The sequence below is a fragment of the Tamandua tetradactyla genome, chromosome 20, assembly GCF_023851605.1.
Source record: "Tamandua tetradactyla isolate mTamTet1 chromosome 20, mTamTet1.pri, whole genome shotgun sequence".
Classification (NCBI taxonomy): domain Eukaryota; kingdom Metazoa; phylum Chordata; class Mammalia; order Pilosa; family Myrmecophagidae; genus Tamandua; species Tamandua tetradactyla.
This window is the reverse complement of record NC_135346.1, coordinates 21,428,838-21,441,940: the sequence shown is the minus strand read 5'-3', so window position 1 is coordinate 21,441,940 and position 13,103 is coordinate 21,428,838. Positions and strand designations below refer to the sequence as shown.

The 13,103-nt window shown below is 37.0% G+C and overlaps 1 protein-coding gene across 1 annotated transcript; it reads left to right on the top strand.

The window, feature by feature from the left end:
- Positions 1 to 424: 424 nt before the first annotated feature.
- TAF7 (TATA-box binding protein associated factor 7) lies at positions 425 to 2,280 on the top strand. The gene is made up of 2 exons (XM_077137231.1): positions 425 to 740; positions 1,145 to 2,280. Exon 2 carries the CDS (start codon positions 1,208 to 1,210, stop codon positions 2,255 to 2,257), a length of 1,050 nt encoding a protein of 349 aa, XP_076993346.1. The 5' UTR covers positions 425 to 740; positions 1,145 to 1,207; the 3' UTR covers positions 2,258 to 2,280.
- The last annotated feature ends 10,823 nt before the right edge of the window (positions 2,281 to 13,103 follow it).

Sequence of the window (13,103 nt, the reverse complement as noted above, 5' to 3'; positions counted from 1 at the left end):
TTCTTTTTTTAATTAATAAAAAAAAAAAAAAAGCCATTCCGTTCTAGCATATTGCATTCCGGCAGCTAGCAAACCAGAACAGTTATAAATTCTTGTATTGGCTCCCAGACACACTTTGGGGAGCATCATATTCCTTGAAGCAGTGACACTTTGCACACTAACGCCCTTATCTCCGGTAATCATCCGGAAGCCTAGAGGCTATCCGGCTCCATGGAGATCCGATAAAAGTCCTGGCTTAGCAGGGTAGCTAGAGGTGGGGGGTAGGGGAAGTCTGTCTCTTAATCCGAACTGTTATTTCCGTGCGTTCTCAAACCAAAAGCTCTGTATGAAATATTTTACTTCTTACGGGGTTTACGGTCTACGTTGTCGCAAAAATTGGCCTTTCACGCCCAGCTGCGCAAACGCGCATGCGCGCGCCGGGCGGCTCTCATTTCCGGGCAGGGGGTCGTGTCGCTCAAGCCGCCTCCCGCCCCGCGCAGTGACGTAGCGCTTCTTTGTTCTCTAGGTCTGCAGCTCCGGACTGAGCGCTGCGGTATACTGAGCTGCGAATCTCGGCGACATTTCGCGTTGATAGCCCTGGTCCTTTCACTCGTAATTGGTAGCGGATCTTTGTGCCAACCGCTGAGAAGAACAGAGGCATCGAAAAGGAGACTCTGGGCCCCTGGCTGCCGTGCTTCGGGCCGAGTCCTCTTCCGCTCGCACCGGTCTGGAGAAGCCGAACTTGTAATCTTCAGTGGATTGTAAGTACCGGAGGCGAAGAAAGCTCACTGCGCCTCGCTTTTTAAAATATCTTTGTTCCGGGAGAGTTTGTGGATTGGGAATGTCTGTTGGGCATTACTTTCTGGGCCGAAAATAATTTCGCCGGAACCGCCATTTGCTTTGCTGCTTGCTAGCTGTTTGCATTGTCCGGCAGCGGCACCTAGAGGTTGAAACTTGGCATTGCAGCTAATAGATTTAAATGATCACAACTGCGAAAAAGCCAGTGTTTGTCAGTAACGACTGGTTCTCAGTCGCGTCATATTTAGAGAAAAGGCCTGGGACTTAATTCATAATTAAGTAAAAATAGATGCTTAGCTGCTGTTGTGTTTTAAACTTTGTAATGAAGAATTTCAGTTTGTAACAGTGGCTTTTCTAATTATTGCAGAAAGTAACTTGGAACTTGTTAGTGAAACAAGTTTTAGAGGAGAAGTGTCACAAGGAAGTAAAGATGAGTAAGAGCAAAGATGATGCTCCTCATGAGCTAGAGAGCCAGTTTATTCTACGCCTACCTCCGGAATATGCCTCTACTGTGAGGAGGGCAGTACAGTCTGGCCATGTCAACTTGAAAGACAGACTGACAATTGAGTTACATCCTGATGGGCGCCATGGAATTGTCAGAGTGGACCGGGTCCCACTGGCTTCAAAGTTGGTAGATCTGCCCTGCGTTATGGAAAGCTTGAAAACCATTGATAAAAAAACCTTTTACAAGACAGCTGATATCTGTCAGATGCTTGTGTCAACAGTGGATGGTGACCTCTACCCTCCAGTGGAAGAGCCAGTTGCCGCTGCTGATCCAAAAGCAAGCAAGAAAAAGGATAAGGACAAAGAGAAGAAGTTTATCTGGAACCATGGAATTACTCTGCCTCTAAAAAATGTCAGAAAGAGACGGTTCCGTAAGACAGCAAAGAAGAAGTACATTGAATCTCCAGATGTGGAAAAGGAAGTGAAGCGTTTGCTGAGTACAGATGCAGAAGCAGTCAGTACTCGTTGGGAAATCATTGCAGAAGATGAAACCAAAGAGGCAGAAAATCAGGGCCTTGATATCTCCTCTCCGGGAATGTCTGGCCATAGGCAGGGCCATGACTCATTAGAACACGATGAGCTTCGGGAGATATTTAATGACCTCAGCAGCAGCAGCGAAGATGAAGATGAGACGCATCATCCGGATGAAGAAGATATAAACATCATCGATACGGAGGAGGATCTGGAGAGACAGCTGCATGACAAGCTAAATGAATCAGATGAACAGCACCAAGAAAACGAGGGAACCAATCAGCTGGTTATGGGGATTCAGAAGCAGATTGATAACGTGAAGGGCAAGCTCCAAGAGACCCAGGACAGGGCAAAACGACAGGAGGATCTCATCATGAAGGTGGAAAACTTGGCGCTCAAGAACAGATTTCAGGCTGTGTTGGATGAACTCAAACAGAAGGAAGACCGAGAAAAGGAGCAGCTTAGCTCTTTGCAAGAAGAGCTAGAATCACTCCTAGAGAAGTGAGAAAACCTTTGATACTTAATTTTTTTTTTTTTTTTTTTTTTTTTTTTTTTTAAAGGAAAGACAGAGAGAAGGAAGGAAGGATAGAAGGAAGGAAGGAAGGAAGAAAGGGAAACATTTTTAAACATTTTCTTGTTTTATTGTATTCTGTTTCTCCGTTTTTGTTACATGGGCTGGGGCCGGGAATCGAACCGAGGTCCTCCGGCATAGCAGGCAAGCACTTTGCCCGCTGAGCCACCGCGGCCCGCCCTGATACTTAATTTTATTCCTCAGACAGGTCAGCCAAAAAGAAACACCTAGAATTGGATATTATGACCTTGTAGTAGTTCCTTTTCCCTCTTCTGTCTTCTGTTGAGTTTATCCTGTTTGTTTCTCAGAACCAGTTTGCTAGGTGTTTCTCTTCTAGGAAGTAGGCTTGTATAGGTAGAAAAATGATTTTAGGAAAGTTGTAGGATTGAACAGTTTAATGTTCATAATCACAGCTATACTGCAAGACTTTGCTGTTGTTACTCTGTTTGCCAGACACTATTGCTTTTTTGATGCCTTCTGAGATCAGTAAGAAAAGGCAGTGAAGCTAGTTTGCATTTTTTCCCCCATGCGTTAGCTATTTTCCCAGCTATTCAGAGCAGTTGTTTTCACATGTAGAAATGCAAATAATCTCATAAAATTGTTTCTAATACAGTTAATAAAAGCAATTATTTTTCACCTCATCTGTCTTGTTCTTCCATGGATGGTGGGAGTTGTGGGAGGTGATTTCTTGGTGGGGTTTAGTGACTGAGCAATTTGTTCCTTTTTTGCAGCTAAAAAAGCAGTTAAATTGGGGTTTTAAGAAAAAGACACTGCACGGGCCAAGAAATTGGGAAGTGTTATTTTTATATTAAATTTCCAAACCTCCTTTATTTGGAGGTTGGGAAACACTTGATACGGTAGCCTAAGCTACCTTAAATTGTGTAACACTTGATACAGTAGGCTAAGCTACCTTAAATTTTGTAAATGAAGATCTGTTAGTATCCTTTTTTTAAAGGACTAATGTCACCTGCTTAAGTGGCTAATGCAATGGATATCAAGTACAATTAAATGAATCATTCCACTGGTTTGGATTAAGGTTATGTTTCTAAATATTTTCAATTAACTTCTACAATTACTTAGTAATCAGAACTGAGGTATTTATTCATGTCAGCTCAACAGAATTGGTAATAAAGGAGTCAGTATCATAGTCTGATATTTCATAATTTCTTAAACATATTTAGAATTTTTATGTTCTCAAGTGATCCATGTTATGAAGATATCTAATGCTTCAAATGAGCTATTTTTGAAAAATAAGTTGTAGAATTTACAAAATGTAGAGTTGCAGGCAGTTCGTTTCTGACATTGTTTTATGGGAGAAAAAGTTTTGGTTTGAAAATGCTATTAGCCTCAGAAGTAAATATTTAAAGCACATTTTAATTTTGTATTTGACAGGAAACATCAGTTGTGAAACGTTAAAATCAGTTATTTAGACTTCAAATCAGTTATTCAGACACCAGGTCTTCAAATCGGATATTCTGATATTTGTGGACTTTTCACAAAACTGATTTTTCTCATTATCTGGTCATTACTTATTTGCTGAAACATTTTCACATTTTTAGGGTTTTCGTACAGAATGTGGAGGCTTAGACAGGGTTTCCCTCAATATATAGGCTTTGGACTCTGTCTTGAAGTTTGCAAATAATAAGAGCTAAGTTTTCTTAACATATTAGTGTTGTGGGTAACAAATTCTATTGTAGTATACCTGGGTATTCTGCTATGCTTAGAAGATTCATGCCTGAAAAACTCCCATGGTATTTTTTTATTTTATGGTGTTTTTATTTTTATTTTTATTTTTATTTTTTTTTTTTTAAACATTTTCTTGTTTTATTGTATTTTGTTTCTCCGTTTTCGTTACATGGGCTGGGGCCGGGAATCGAACCGAGGTCCTCCGGCATAGCAGGCAAGCACTTTGCCCGCTGAGCCACCGCGGCCCGCCTGGTGTTTTTATTTAATCAAAATAATTTTGTTCTTATCAAGACCTCAACACAGATGATGGCTGAGTTCCATCAATGGCAGAAAGGAAATGGCCTGACAAAATGGCCCAAAGATCTCATCTATTCCTGTTATTTCACTTATTAGCTTTTCAATCCCTATATCTAAGCTTGATCTCTTTTCTGAGCTTCAAATTTAGTATATTCAGTTGTGCACTGGAAATATTTGGAAATACCCCTCAGGCAAATGAACTCTAAATGTCTGAAATGCATCACTCCTTTTCCTTAAAAACCTGCCATTCCTCCTGTGTTTTGTGACTCACTGAAAATAAATGGCACAACCATCCACCCCAGTTTCTGAATTTGGAGACTTGACCCATAACTTCTTTTCCTTTTTTGTTTTTATTAGAGAAGTTATGGGTTTACTGAAAAATCATGCATACAATACAGGGTGCCCTTATACCTTGTTAATACCTTGCATTGGTGTAGTACATTTGTTACAATTGATGAAAGCACATATTTATAATTGTGCTATTAACTATAATCCATGGTTTAACTTTGGGTTCACTGCATGTGTTATGGAGTTGCATGGATTTTTAAAAAATTTTATTCTTGTAACATATACAATGCAAAATTTTCCCTTTTAACCAAATTCAAATATATAATTCAGTGCTGTTAATTACGTTCATTGTGTGCTACCATCACCACCATCCATTACCAAAATGTTTCCATCATCTCAGATAGAAACTCTTGTATTTTTTAAAGTCTTAACTCCATATTCCCTACTCCCCCCCCATCCCATGGCAACTAGTATTCTAGATTCTGACTCTGTGTCTGCTTATTCTAATTATTTCATATCAATGAGATATATTTTTTGTGCCTGGCTCATTCAGTCAACCCATAACTTCTGACTCCCTATTTTGCTACTTCTGATTTCTATTTCCTAAATAGCTCTTCAAATACATTTATTTCATCCCCATTGCCTTAGTTCAAGCCATTGTTCTTTCTTGCCTAGCAAATGACAGTAGTTTCTTAACATGTGTATGTATAAATACAAATCTGTATTACATATTATATATATTACATATAAGTATACTTTTTAACTATCCAGTTTAATTTTTTGTCTGCCACCAAAATGGACTTTAAAAAATATTTGATCATGTCACTCCTATGCTTAGAATTTTTCACTGATATATAGTTCTCAAAATTGTTTATATTTCTTTAAAAAGACATACAAAATTATGAGTGTTCCATTTGCCTCTTCAGCCTCATCTCACCACATTCCCTCACTATATTTTCAATCCGTACCGAGTTTATTTACTTTTTTTTTTCAAGAAACGTAATTACTACTTTCCCTTTCCTGGGCCTTAGAGCCTTTGAACAAGGGGTTCACTCCACGTAGAAGACTCTCCTTTTTCCCTGGTTGACTCCTAAGTAACCTTCAGGTCTCAACCTAAATATTAAGTCCAGCAATGCTTCCTTGACTTCCTCCATCTAGGTTAAGTGACCCTACTATGGCTTTGTGTGTACTCTGTGCTTCCCTCTGTCATATTTATTTGGCCAAACAATGCCAGATATGATATAAAGTGCTAAACTTAACATTTAGTGCCTATGAGCTCATGCACTCTGATGGATACTCTTATATGCATTTATCATACTAAAATGTAACTTACCTGTTCATATCCCCCACTAGGGTGTAAATTCACTGAGTGTAAGCATTTTGTCTTGTTAATCACTATAAATTTAATGAAGGAGTAAGGAGATTAAGATCTCAAGGCTAAGATACAGTGCCTGAGTTTGTATTTTTTCTCAGTGACCATTTAATTGTGTAACTTTTATTTGTTTGCCTCAGGTGTCTCATCTCTAAAATGAAAATGATAAAATTATCTACCTCTTGGGGTTGTTGCATTGTTGGCTGCAGAATAGGTACATATAAAGGACTTAGAACAGTGCCTGGAATGTAGTAAATGAACAATAAAAGTTATCTATTATTGCCTGTTTGCTAAGCAGGGTCTGGAACATAATAGGAATTAAATAATTATTTTTTTTATTAAAGAGTGAATGAAAATGGTGGAAAAGTATTTATGAAGAAACAGCTTTTTAAAAATATGGTTGATTTCAAACTTAGGAAATCATTCTAACTCAAAGCTTATAAATTAGATACAACAAAATCAAAGTTTGCTTCTATACCTGCAGCATAAACAGGCTTACTCAATTTACTGCTGTAGCTTTCCTGTTTTTGATTTGATATATTTATGGCTGAATTTTCATTAATATTTAAAAAGACTCCACCTGGAGAGTAATTATCTGTTATATATACTTCACATGAGAAAGATTCTCCTGAAGCTTGGAATCCATTTCTGTTTAAGTCAGTCCCAAGTTATTAGAAAAGACTCACTTTTCTCAAAATTCCCTTGGCTAATGAGTGTGTCTATATAGTTGGGCTACAATTTCCAGTATTTCTGAGTTCATGAGCAGAATTTTTGAAGAACTTTTCTAAAAACATCAGTGTTTTAAAATATAGCAGAAATAGGAAAAGACTCCCTGAAAAATGTTAAACAGTACAGAGATAAATAAAACACCAAGTTAAAGTCCTCCTTACATCAACTTTCTGATGTAAACTACTCTTAACATTTTGATGTGTATCATTCCAGGGCTTTATTTGGTGTACAATCCAATTGTATATATATGTCCTTTTTTATATCACTCAAAGTATATTATGGATACCCTTTCTTGTTAGCATGTATAGATTTACTATTTTAATGGTACAAATTTTTCCCTTATTTTATGTATTCTTCTAATGGTCACTTTGGTTGTTCCTTTCTGTTTGTTATTACAAAGAATGTTGTAATAAACATTTAGGTATATATGGCCTCTATTTTGCATTATATCTATTGATAAGGTAAATGAGATGTTTCTTTAGTTTTAAGTGTCATAAAACCCCCACATCTTGAGGATCAAATGTTTATTTGAGATGAAAAATTTGGACAAATTGTAACTACAAATCATGTCTCTGAAGGACTGTCTTGCGCTATGAATTTATTTTTTATTACCCAGTAAGAGTTCTAAGTTAAGACATAAACTAGGAAGACTGTGCTCACTGCACAGCAACCTCTCAGGCCTTCTTCCTGTATTTCGAATACCAAGCTCTTTCCCACTACATGGCTTTGAGCACCTGTAGTTCTTTTTCCTGAAACAGTCTCCAGATATTTTCAAGGCTAGCTTTTTTTTTCCGTTTAGTTCTCAGTTCAAATCTCACTTCCTCTGGTAAACCTGTCTGGTCACTCCATCTAAATGTAAGAGAACATGTGAAAGGTGGTGGATTTCACTGAAATGGAAGCTCCTTTGTCATTATTTTCTGGTGTGTATGTTTAGGTGGGCATGTGGTTAAACAGAAGCATCATCATTTTGGTTAGTTTGAATTGAGAAAAATGGTTTGAGTTACTTAATACTGCCCATTGTCTTGGTTTCTGATGTAAGCCTGGTTTCCAGTGTGATATTTCTCTTCAAATTGGCTTCATTTAATGGAACTGAGACATACTGGGATATTGTCATCTACATTTATCTATATGGGTATTTGGCTCTTCCAGATGTTACAGTTTCAGTGTTTCATCCTTGGAGATCACAATTAGATGAAAGAATTGTTCTTCCTTTTCTAAATTGTTCTTTGGGATCAGCTCTACAGTGCTCTTTCTTTTTGTTCTAATTTTATTACTTAGGACTAAATAAGCATTGCTTTCCAAATTACAGTAGAAATTTTAATTAACAAAATTTACAAATCAGAGTTTCTAGTATCCTTGAATTGAAAATTCATGCCAAGCAATAGGCATTCACTGATTTTAAGGGATGTCTATTTCTATAAAAATATCATGAGTTGTCACTGATATCTAGAATTTCAATATCTGCCTGGTAAAGTTTCAATGGGTTTTGAACAATTATTCAAAAAAATTTAAAGGCCTTGGCTTTTCTCACCGTATCTCTCTACATAATCATGTCACTGAAGTATATTACCCCATTCTCTAACTTCTCTAAGGGCATTCTACCCTTGGAGACAATGTATACTCTCTCCTGAAATAACTATTTCAAAGCCGGTAGCTATTACTCATGACAAAGACTTGCCCCATTTCAGGTGCACATACAATGCCAAGAAAATGCTCAACAGAACAAGCTCACTGGAGGAGCAGTGTCACAATTCAAACATTTTTTTGTTTTTGAAGCTTCCCTAAATTTATCTAGCATCTTTGCTGTCTATTCTTTTTCCTGTAATAGCTTATCCTGACTTCCATTATTAGGAGATAGGTAGTTACGGTACTATATTTAAAATCTTGTTCTTTTTCTTTCTCTGAATGTAAGCAGTACCTGTATTGTACCTGTTTATGGAACAGCCAAAAGAAGAGGTAAGTTGAGAGTGCAAAGTAAATTACTGCACTAATTTGAGAGAATTGAAAACAAAATAATACAGTCCAGTATTGACTTGGAATGTGTGTACTTCTACAGTATATTATTCTACTGGGCAAGCTTTCCTACCTTGCATACTTCTTATTCTTCTCTGTTCTCCCCAGAGTTATTCACCTGGCCTCATCCTTTCTTACCCTTCCAGAAAATCATGTCCCCTTCTTGTCTTATTTATAATAGTGTATTTTTTTATCTTGCATGTCTAGGAAAACATTCCTAACCAAGAAAAAGTCTTTATGGGTGTCCTTTGAACTGAGGAACTATTTTTTCTCCTACATTTCCTGGATTTTCCTTAGTTTCCTACATGTCCTCAATGCCTGTTCCTTCCTATATAGCTGAAGCCTGAGAGTAACCCTTCAATGGAAATTCTTCCCTCCTGCGTTCTCTCCAGTCTTAGATTTTTTTCTTTAATTCTCACAGGTATTGTGATAGTTAGCCTCTAACATGGCTCCCATTGATTCTTTTTTTTTTTTGCTTTCCCTTACATGTTGAGGTTCCTTAATATGTTTCTTTTTTTAACAATATGAACATTCTTTTTTTCCCCCATTACATAGTTGTATATTCATCATCATGATCATTTCTTAGAACATTTGAGTCCATTCAGAAAAGAAATAAAAAGAAAACAGAAAAAAATTCATAGATGCCATACCCTTAACCCTCCCTTTCATTGATCTCTAGCATTTTAATCTACTAAATTTATTGTAACATTTGTTCCCCCTATTATTTATTTATTTTTAATCCTTATGTTTTACTCATCTGTCCATTCCCATTGATTCTTGCCTCCGAGTATTCATGTCTTTGTGTAGTCCTCTTGTACACACTGAATATGAATGACCTGAGTAACCAATATAATATTGCTAAAATAATATGTGACTCCCAAGGCTAGGTCATAAAAGATATGCGACTTTGGCCTTGCTTTCTCTTGGTTCACTCATTCCAAATCAGCCATAACATCATGTAACCTTCCAGGAGCCCTGTAGAGAGGTCCAAATGGTGACCAACTGAGGTCTCCTGTCAATTTCCAGCTTGCCGGTTATGTGAGTGAGCATTTTGGCATCAGATTCTCTAACCCTAGTCAAGCCTTCAGGTTGCTGCAAACTACAACTGACATTTTTTTTTTCTGAGTTGGTTTTTTAAAAATTAAAAAATATATATATATATATATATAAAACAACAAACATTTTTAAATATGATCATTCCATTCTACATATATAATCAGTAATTCACAATATCATCACATAGTTGCATATTCATCATCATGATCATTTCTTAGAACATTTGAATCAATTCAGAAAAGAAATAAAAAGAAAACAGAAAAAAATTCATAGATGCCATACCCTTACCCCTCCCTTTCATTGATCTTTAGTATTTCAATCTACTAAATTTATTTTAACATTTGTTCCTCCTATTATTTATTTTTGTTCCATATATTTTACTCATCTGTCAATAAGGTAGATAAAAGGAGCATCAGACAAAAGGTTTTCACAATCATACAGCCACATTGTGAAAGCTACATCATTGTACAATCATCTTCAAGAAACATGGCTACTGGAACACAGCTCTACATTTTCAGGCAGTTCCCTCCAGTCTCTCCATTACATCTTTTTTTTTTTTCTAGAGGGAGGAAGGGAAGGAAAGACAGAGAAGGAAGGAAGGATGGAAGGAAGGAAGGGAGGAAGAAAGGGAAACATCTTTAAACATTTTCTTATTTTTTATTATATTTTGTTTGTTTGTTTGTTTTTTTTACATGGGCTGGGGCCGGGAATCGAACCGGGGTCCTCCGGCATGGCAGGCAAGCACTCTTGCCCGCTGAGCCACCGCGGCCCGCCCCTCTCCATTACATCTTGACTAACAAGGTGGTATCTATTTAATGCGTAAGAATAACCTCCAGGATAACCTCTCGACTCTGTTTGGAATCTCTCAGCCATTGATACTTTATTTTGTCTCATTTCTCTCTTCCCCCTTTCAGTAGAGAAGGTTTTCTCAATTCCTTGGTGCTGAGTCCCAGCTCATTCTAGGATTTCTGTCCCACATTGCCAGGAAGGTCCACACCCCTGGGAGTCATGTCCCACTTAGAGAAGGGGAGGGCAGTGAGTTTGCCTGTCTTCCAATCCTCGATTTTTGCCCTTTCTTCTTTTTTTAATATAGGCATTTAGGGCAATAAATTTCCCTTTTAGCACTGCCTTTGCTGCATTCCATAAGTTTTGATGTGTTTTCATGACATTTGCTTCGAGATATTTACTGATTTCTCTTGTAATTTCTTCCTTCACCCACTGGTTGTTTAAGAATATGTTGTTGAGCCTCCACATATTTATGAATTTTCTGGCACTCTTCCTATTATTGATTTCCACCATTATTTCTTTATGATCTGAGAAAGTGTTTTGTATGATTTCAATCTTTTAAAATTTATTGAGATTTGCTTTGTGCCCAGCATATGGTCTATCCTTAAGAATCATCCATGAACACTTGGGAAAAAGGTATATCCTGCTGTTGTGGGGTGTAATGTCCTATAAATGTCTGTTAATTCTAGCTCATTTATTGTATTATTCAAATTCTGTGCTTTTTTATTGATCCTCTGTCTAACTGTTCTGTCCATTAATGAGAGTGGGGAATTGAAGTCTCCAACTATTATGGTAGATTTGCCTGTTTCTCTTTTCAGTGTTTGCCTCATGTATTTTGGAGCATTCTTGCTCGGTGCATAAATATTTATGATTGTTATGTCTTCTTGTTAAATTGTTCCTTTTATTAATACATACTGTCCTTCTTTGTCTCTTTTAACTGTTTTACATTTGGAGTCTAATTTGTTGGATAGAACTACTACTCCTGCTCTTTTCTGGTTGTTATTTGCATGAAATATCTTTTCCCAACCTTTCACTTTCAACCTATGTTTATCCTTGGGTCTAAGATGCGTTTCCTGTAGACAGCATATAGATGGGTCCTGTTTTTTAATCCATTCTACCAGTCTGTGTCTTTTGATTGGGGAGTTTAATTCATTAACATTTAGTATTGTTACTGTACAGGTAGTACTTTCTTCTACCATTTTGCCTTTTGGATTTTATATGTCATATCTAATTTTTCTTCTTTTTACTTTTACTGATAGTCTTCATTTCTACACTCTTCTCCACACCTCTCTCTCCTGTCTTTTTGTATCTGTCTCTAGTGCTCCCTTTAGTATTTCTTGCAGAGCTGGTCTCTTGGTCACAAATTCTCTCAGTGATTTTTTTTTGTCTGAAAATGTTTTAATTTCTCCCTCATTTTTGAAGAAAAATTTTGCTGGATATAGAATTCTTGGTTGGCATTTTTCTCTTTTAGTAATTTAAATATATCATCCCACAGTCTTCTCACCTCCATGGTTTCTGCTGATAAATCTACACATAGTCTTTTTGGGCTTCCCTTGTATATGATGGATTGCTTTTCTCTTGCTGCTTTCAAGATTCTCTCTTTCGGGTGGGTGACGGTGGCTCAGCAGGTAAGAGTGCTTGCCTGCCATGCCCGAGGACCCGGGTTCGATTCCCGGTGCCTGCCCATGTTAAAAAAAAAAAAAAGATTCTCTCTTTCTCTTTGACATCTGACATTCTGATTAGTAAATGTCTTGGAGTATGTCTGTTTGGATCTATTCTGCTTGGGGTACACTGCACTTCTTGGATCTGTAATTTTTAAGTCTTTCATAAGAGTTGGGAAATTTTCAGTGATAATTTCCTCCATTAGTTTTTTTCCTCCTTTTCCCTTCTCTTCTCCTTCTGGGACCCCCACAACATGTATATTTATGCACTTCATGTTGTCCTTCAGTTCCCTGAGTCCCTGCTTATATTTTTCCATTCTTTTCCCTATATTTTCTTTTGCTTGTTGGATTTCAGATGTCCCATCCTCCAGTTCATTAATCTTATCTTCTGCCTCTTGAAATCTGACATTGTAGGTTTCCATTTTATTTTCAATGTGGCTTTCATTCCCTTAAGTTCTGTGATTTGATTTTTCAGACTTTTGATTTCTTCTTTTTATTCATTCATTGCCTTCTTTATATTCACCCTGAATTCACTGATTTGATTTTTGATGAGGTTTTCCATGTCTGTTAGAACATTCTGAATTAATTGTTTCAACTCCTGTATCTCATTTGAATTGTTGTTTGTTCCTTTGACTGGGCCATACCTTCAATTTTCCTAGTGTGATCTGTTATTTTTTGCTGGTGTCTAGGCATTTAATTACCTTAATTAGTTTAGTCTGGAGGTTGTTTTCACTTTTTTTACCTAGGATTTTCTTGCTGGATGACTTTGTTGTCTATCTGTTCTTTGACATTCAGTTCAGCCAATTCTGGACCTCTAGCTTAGGTTTTGTTTAACAGAGGAGAATTTTTCAGTTCTTGTTTTCTTGTTTCTTGCCCTGCCTGTATGGTGCCT

Excerpts from the sequence above, each read along its gene's own strand:
- TAF7 (XM_077137231.1), top strand. The coding sequence starts at position 1,208 with ATGAGTAAGAGCAAAGATGATGCTCCTCATGAGCTAGAGAGCCAGTTT.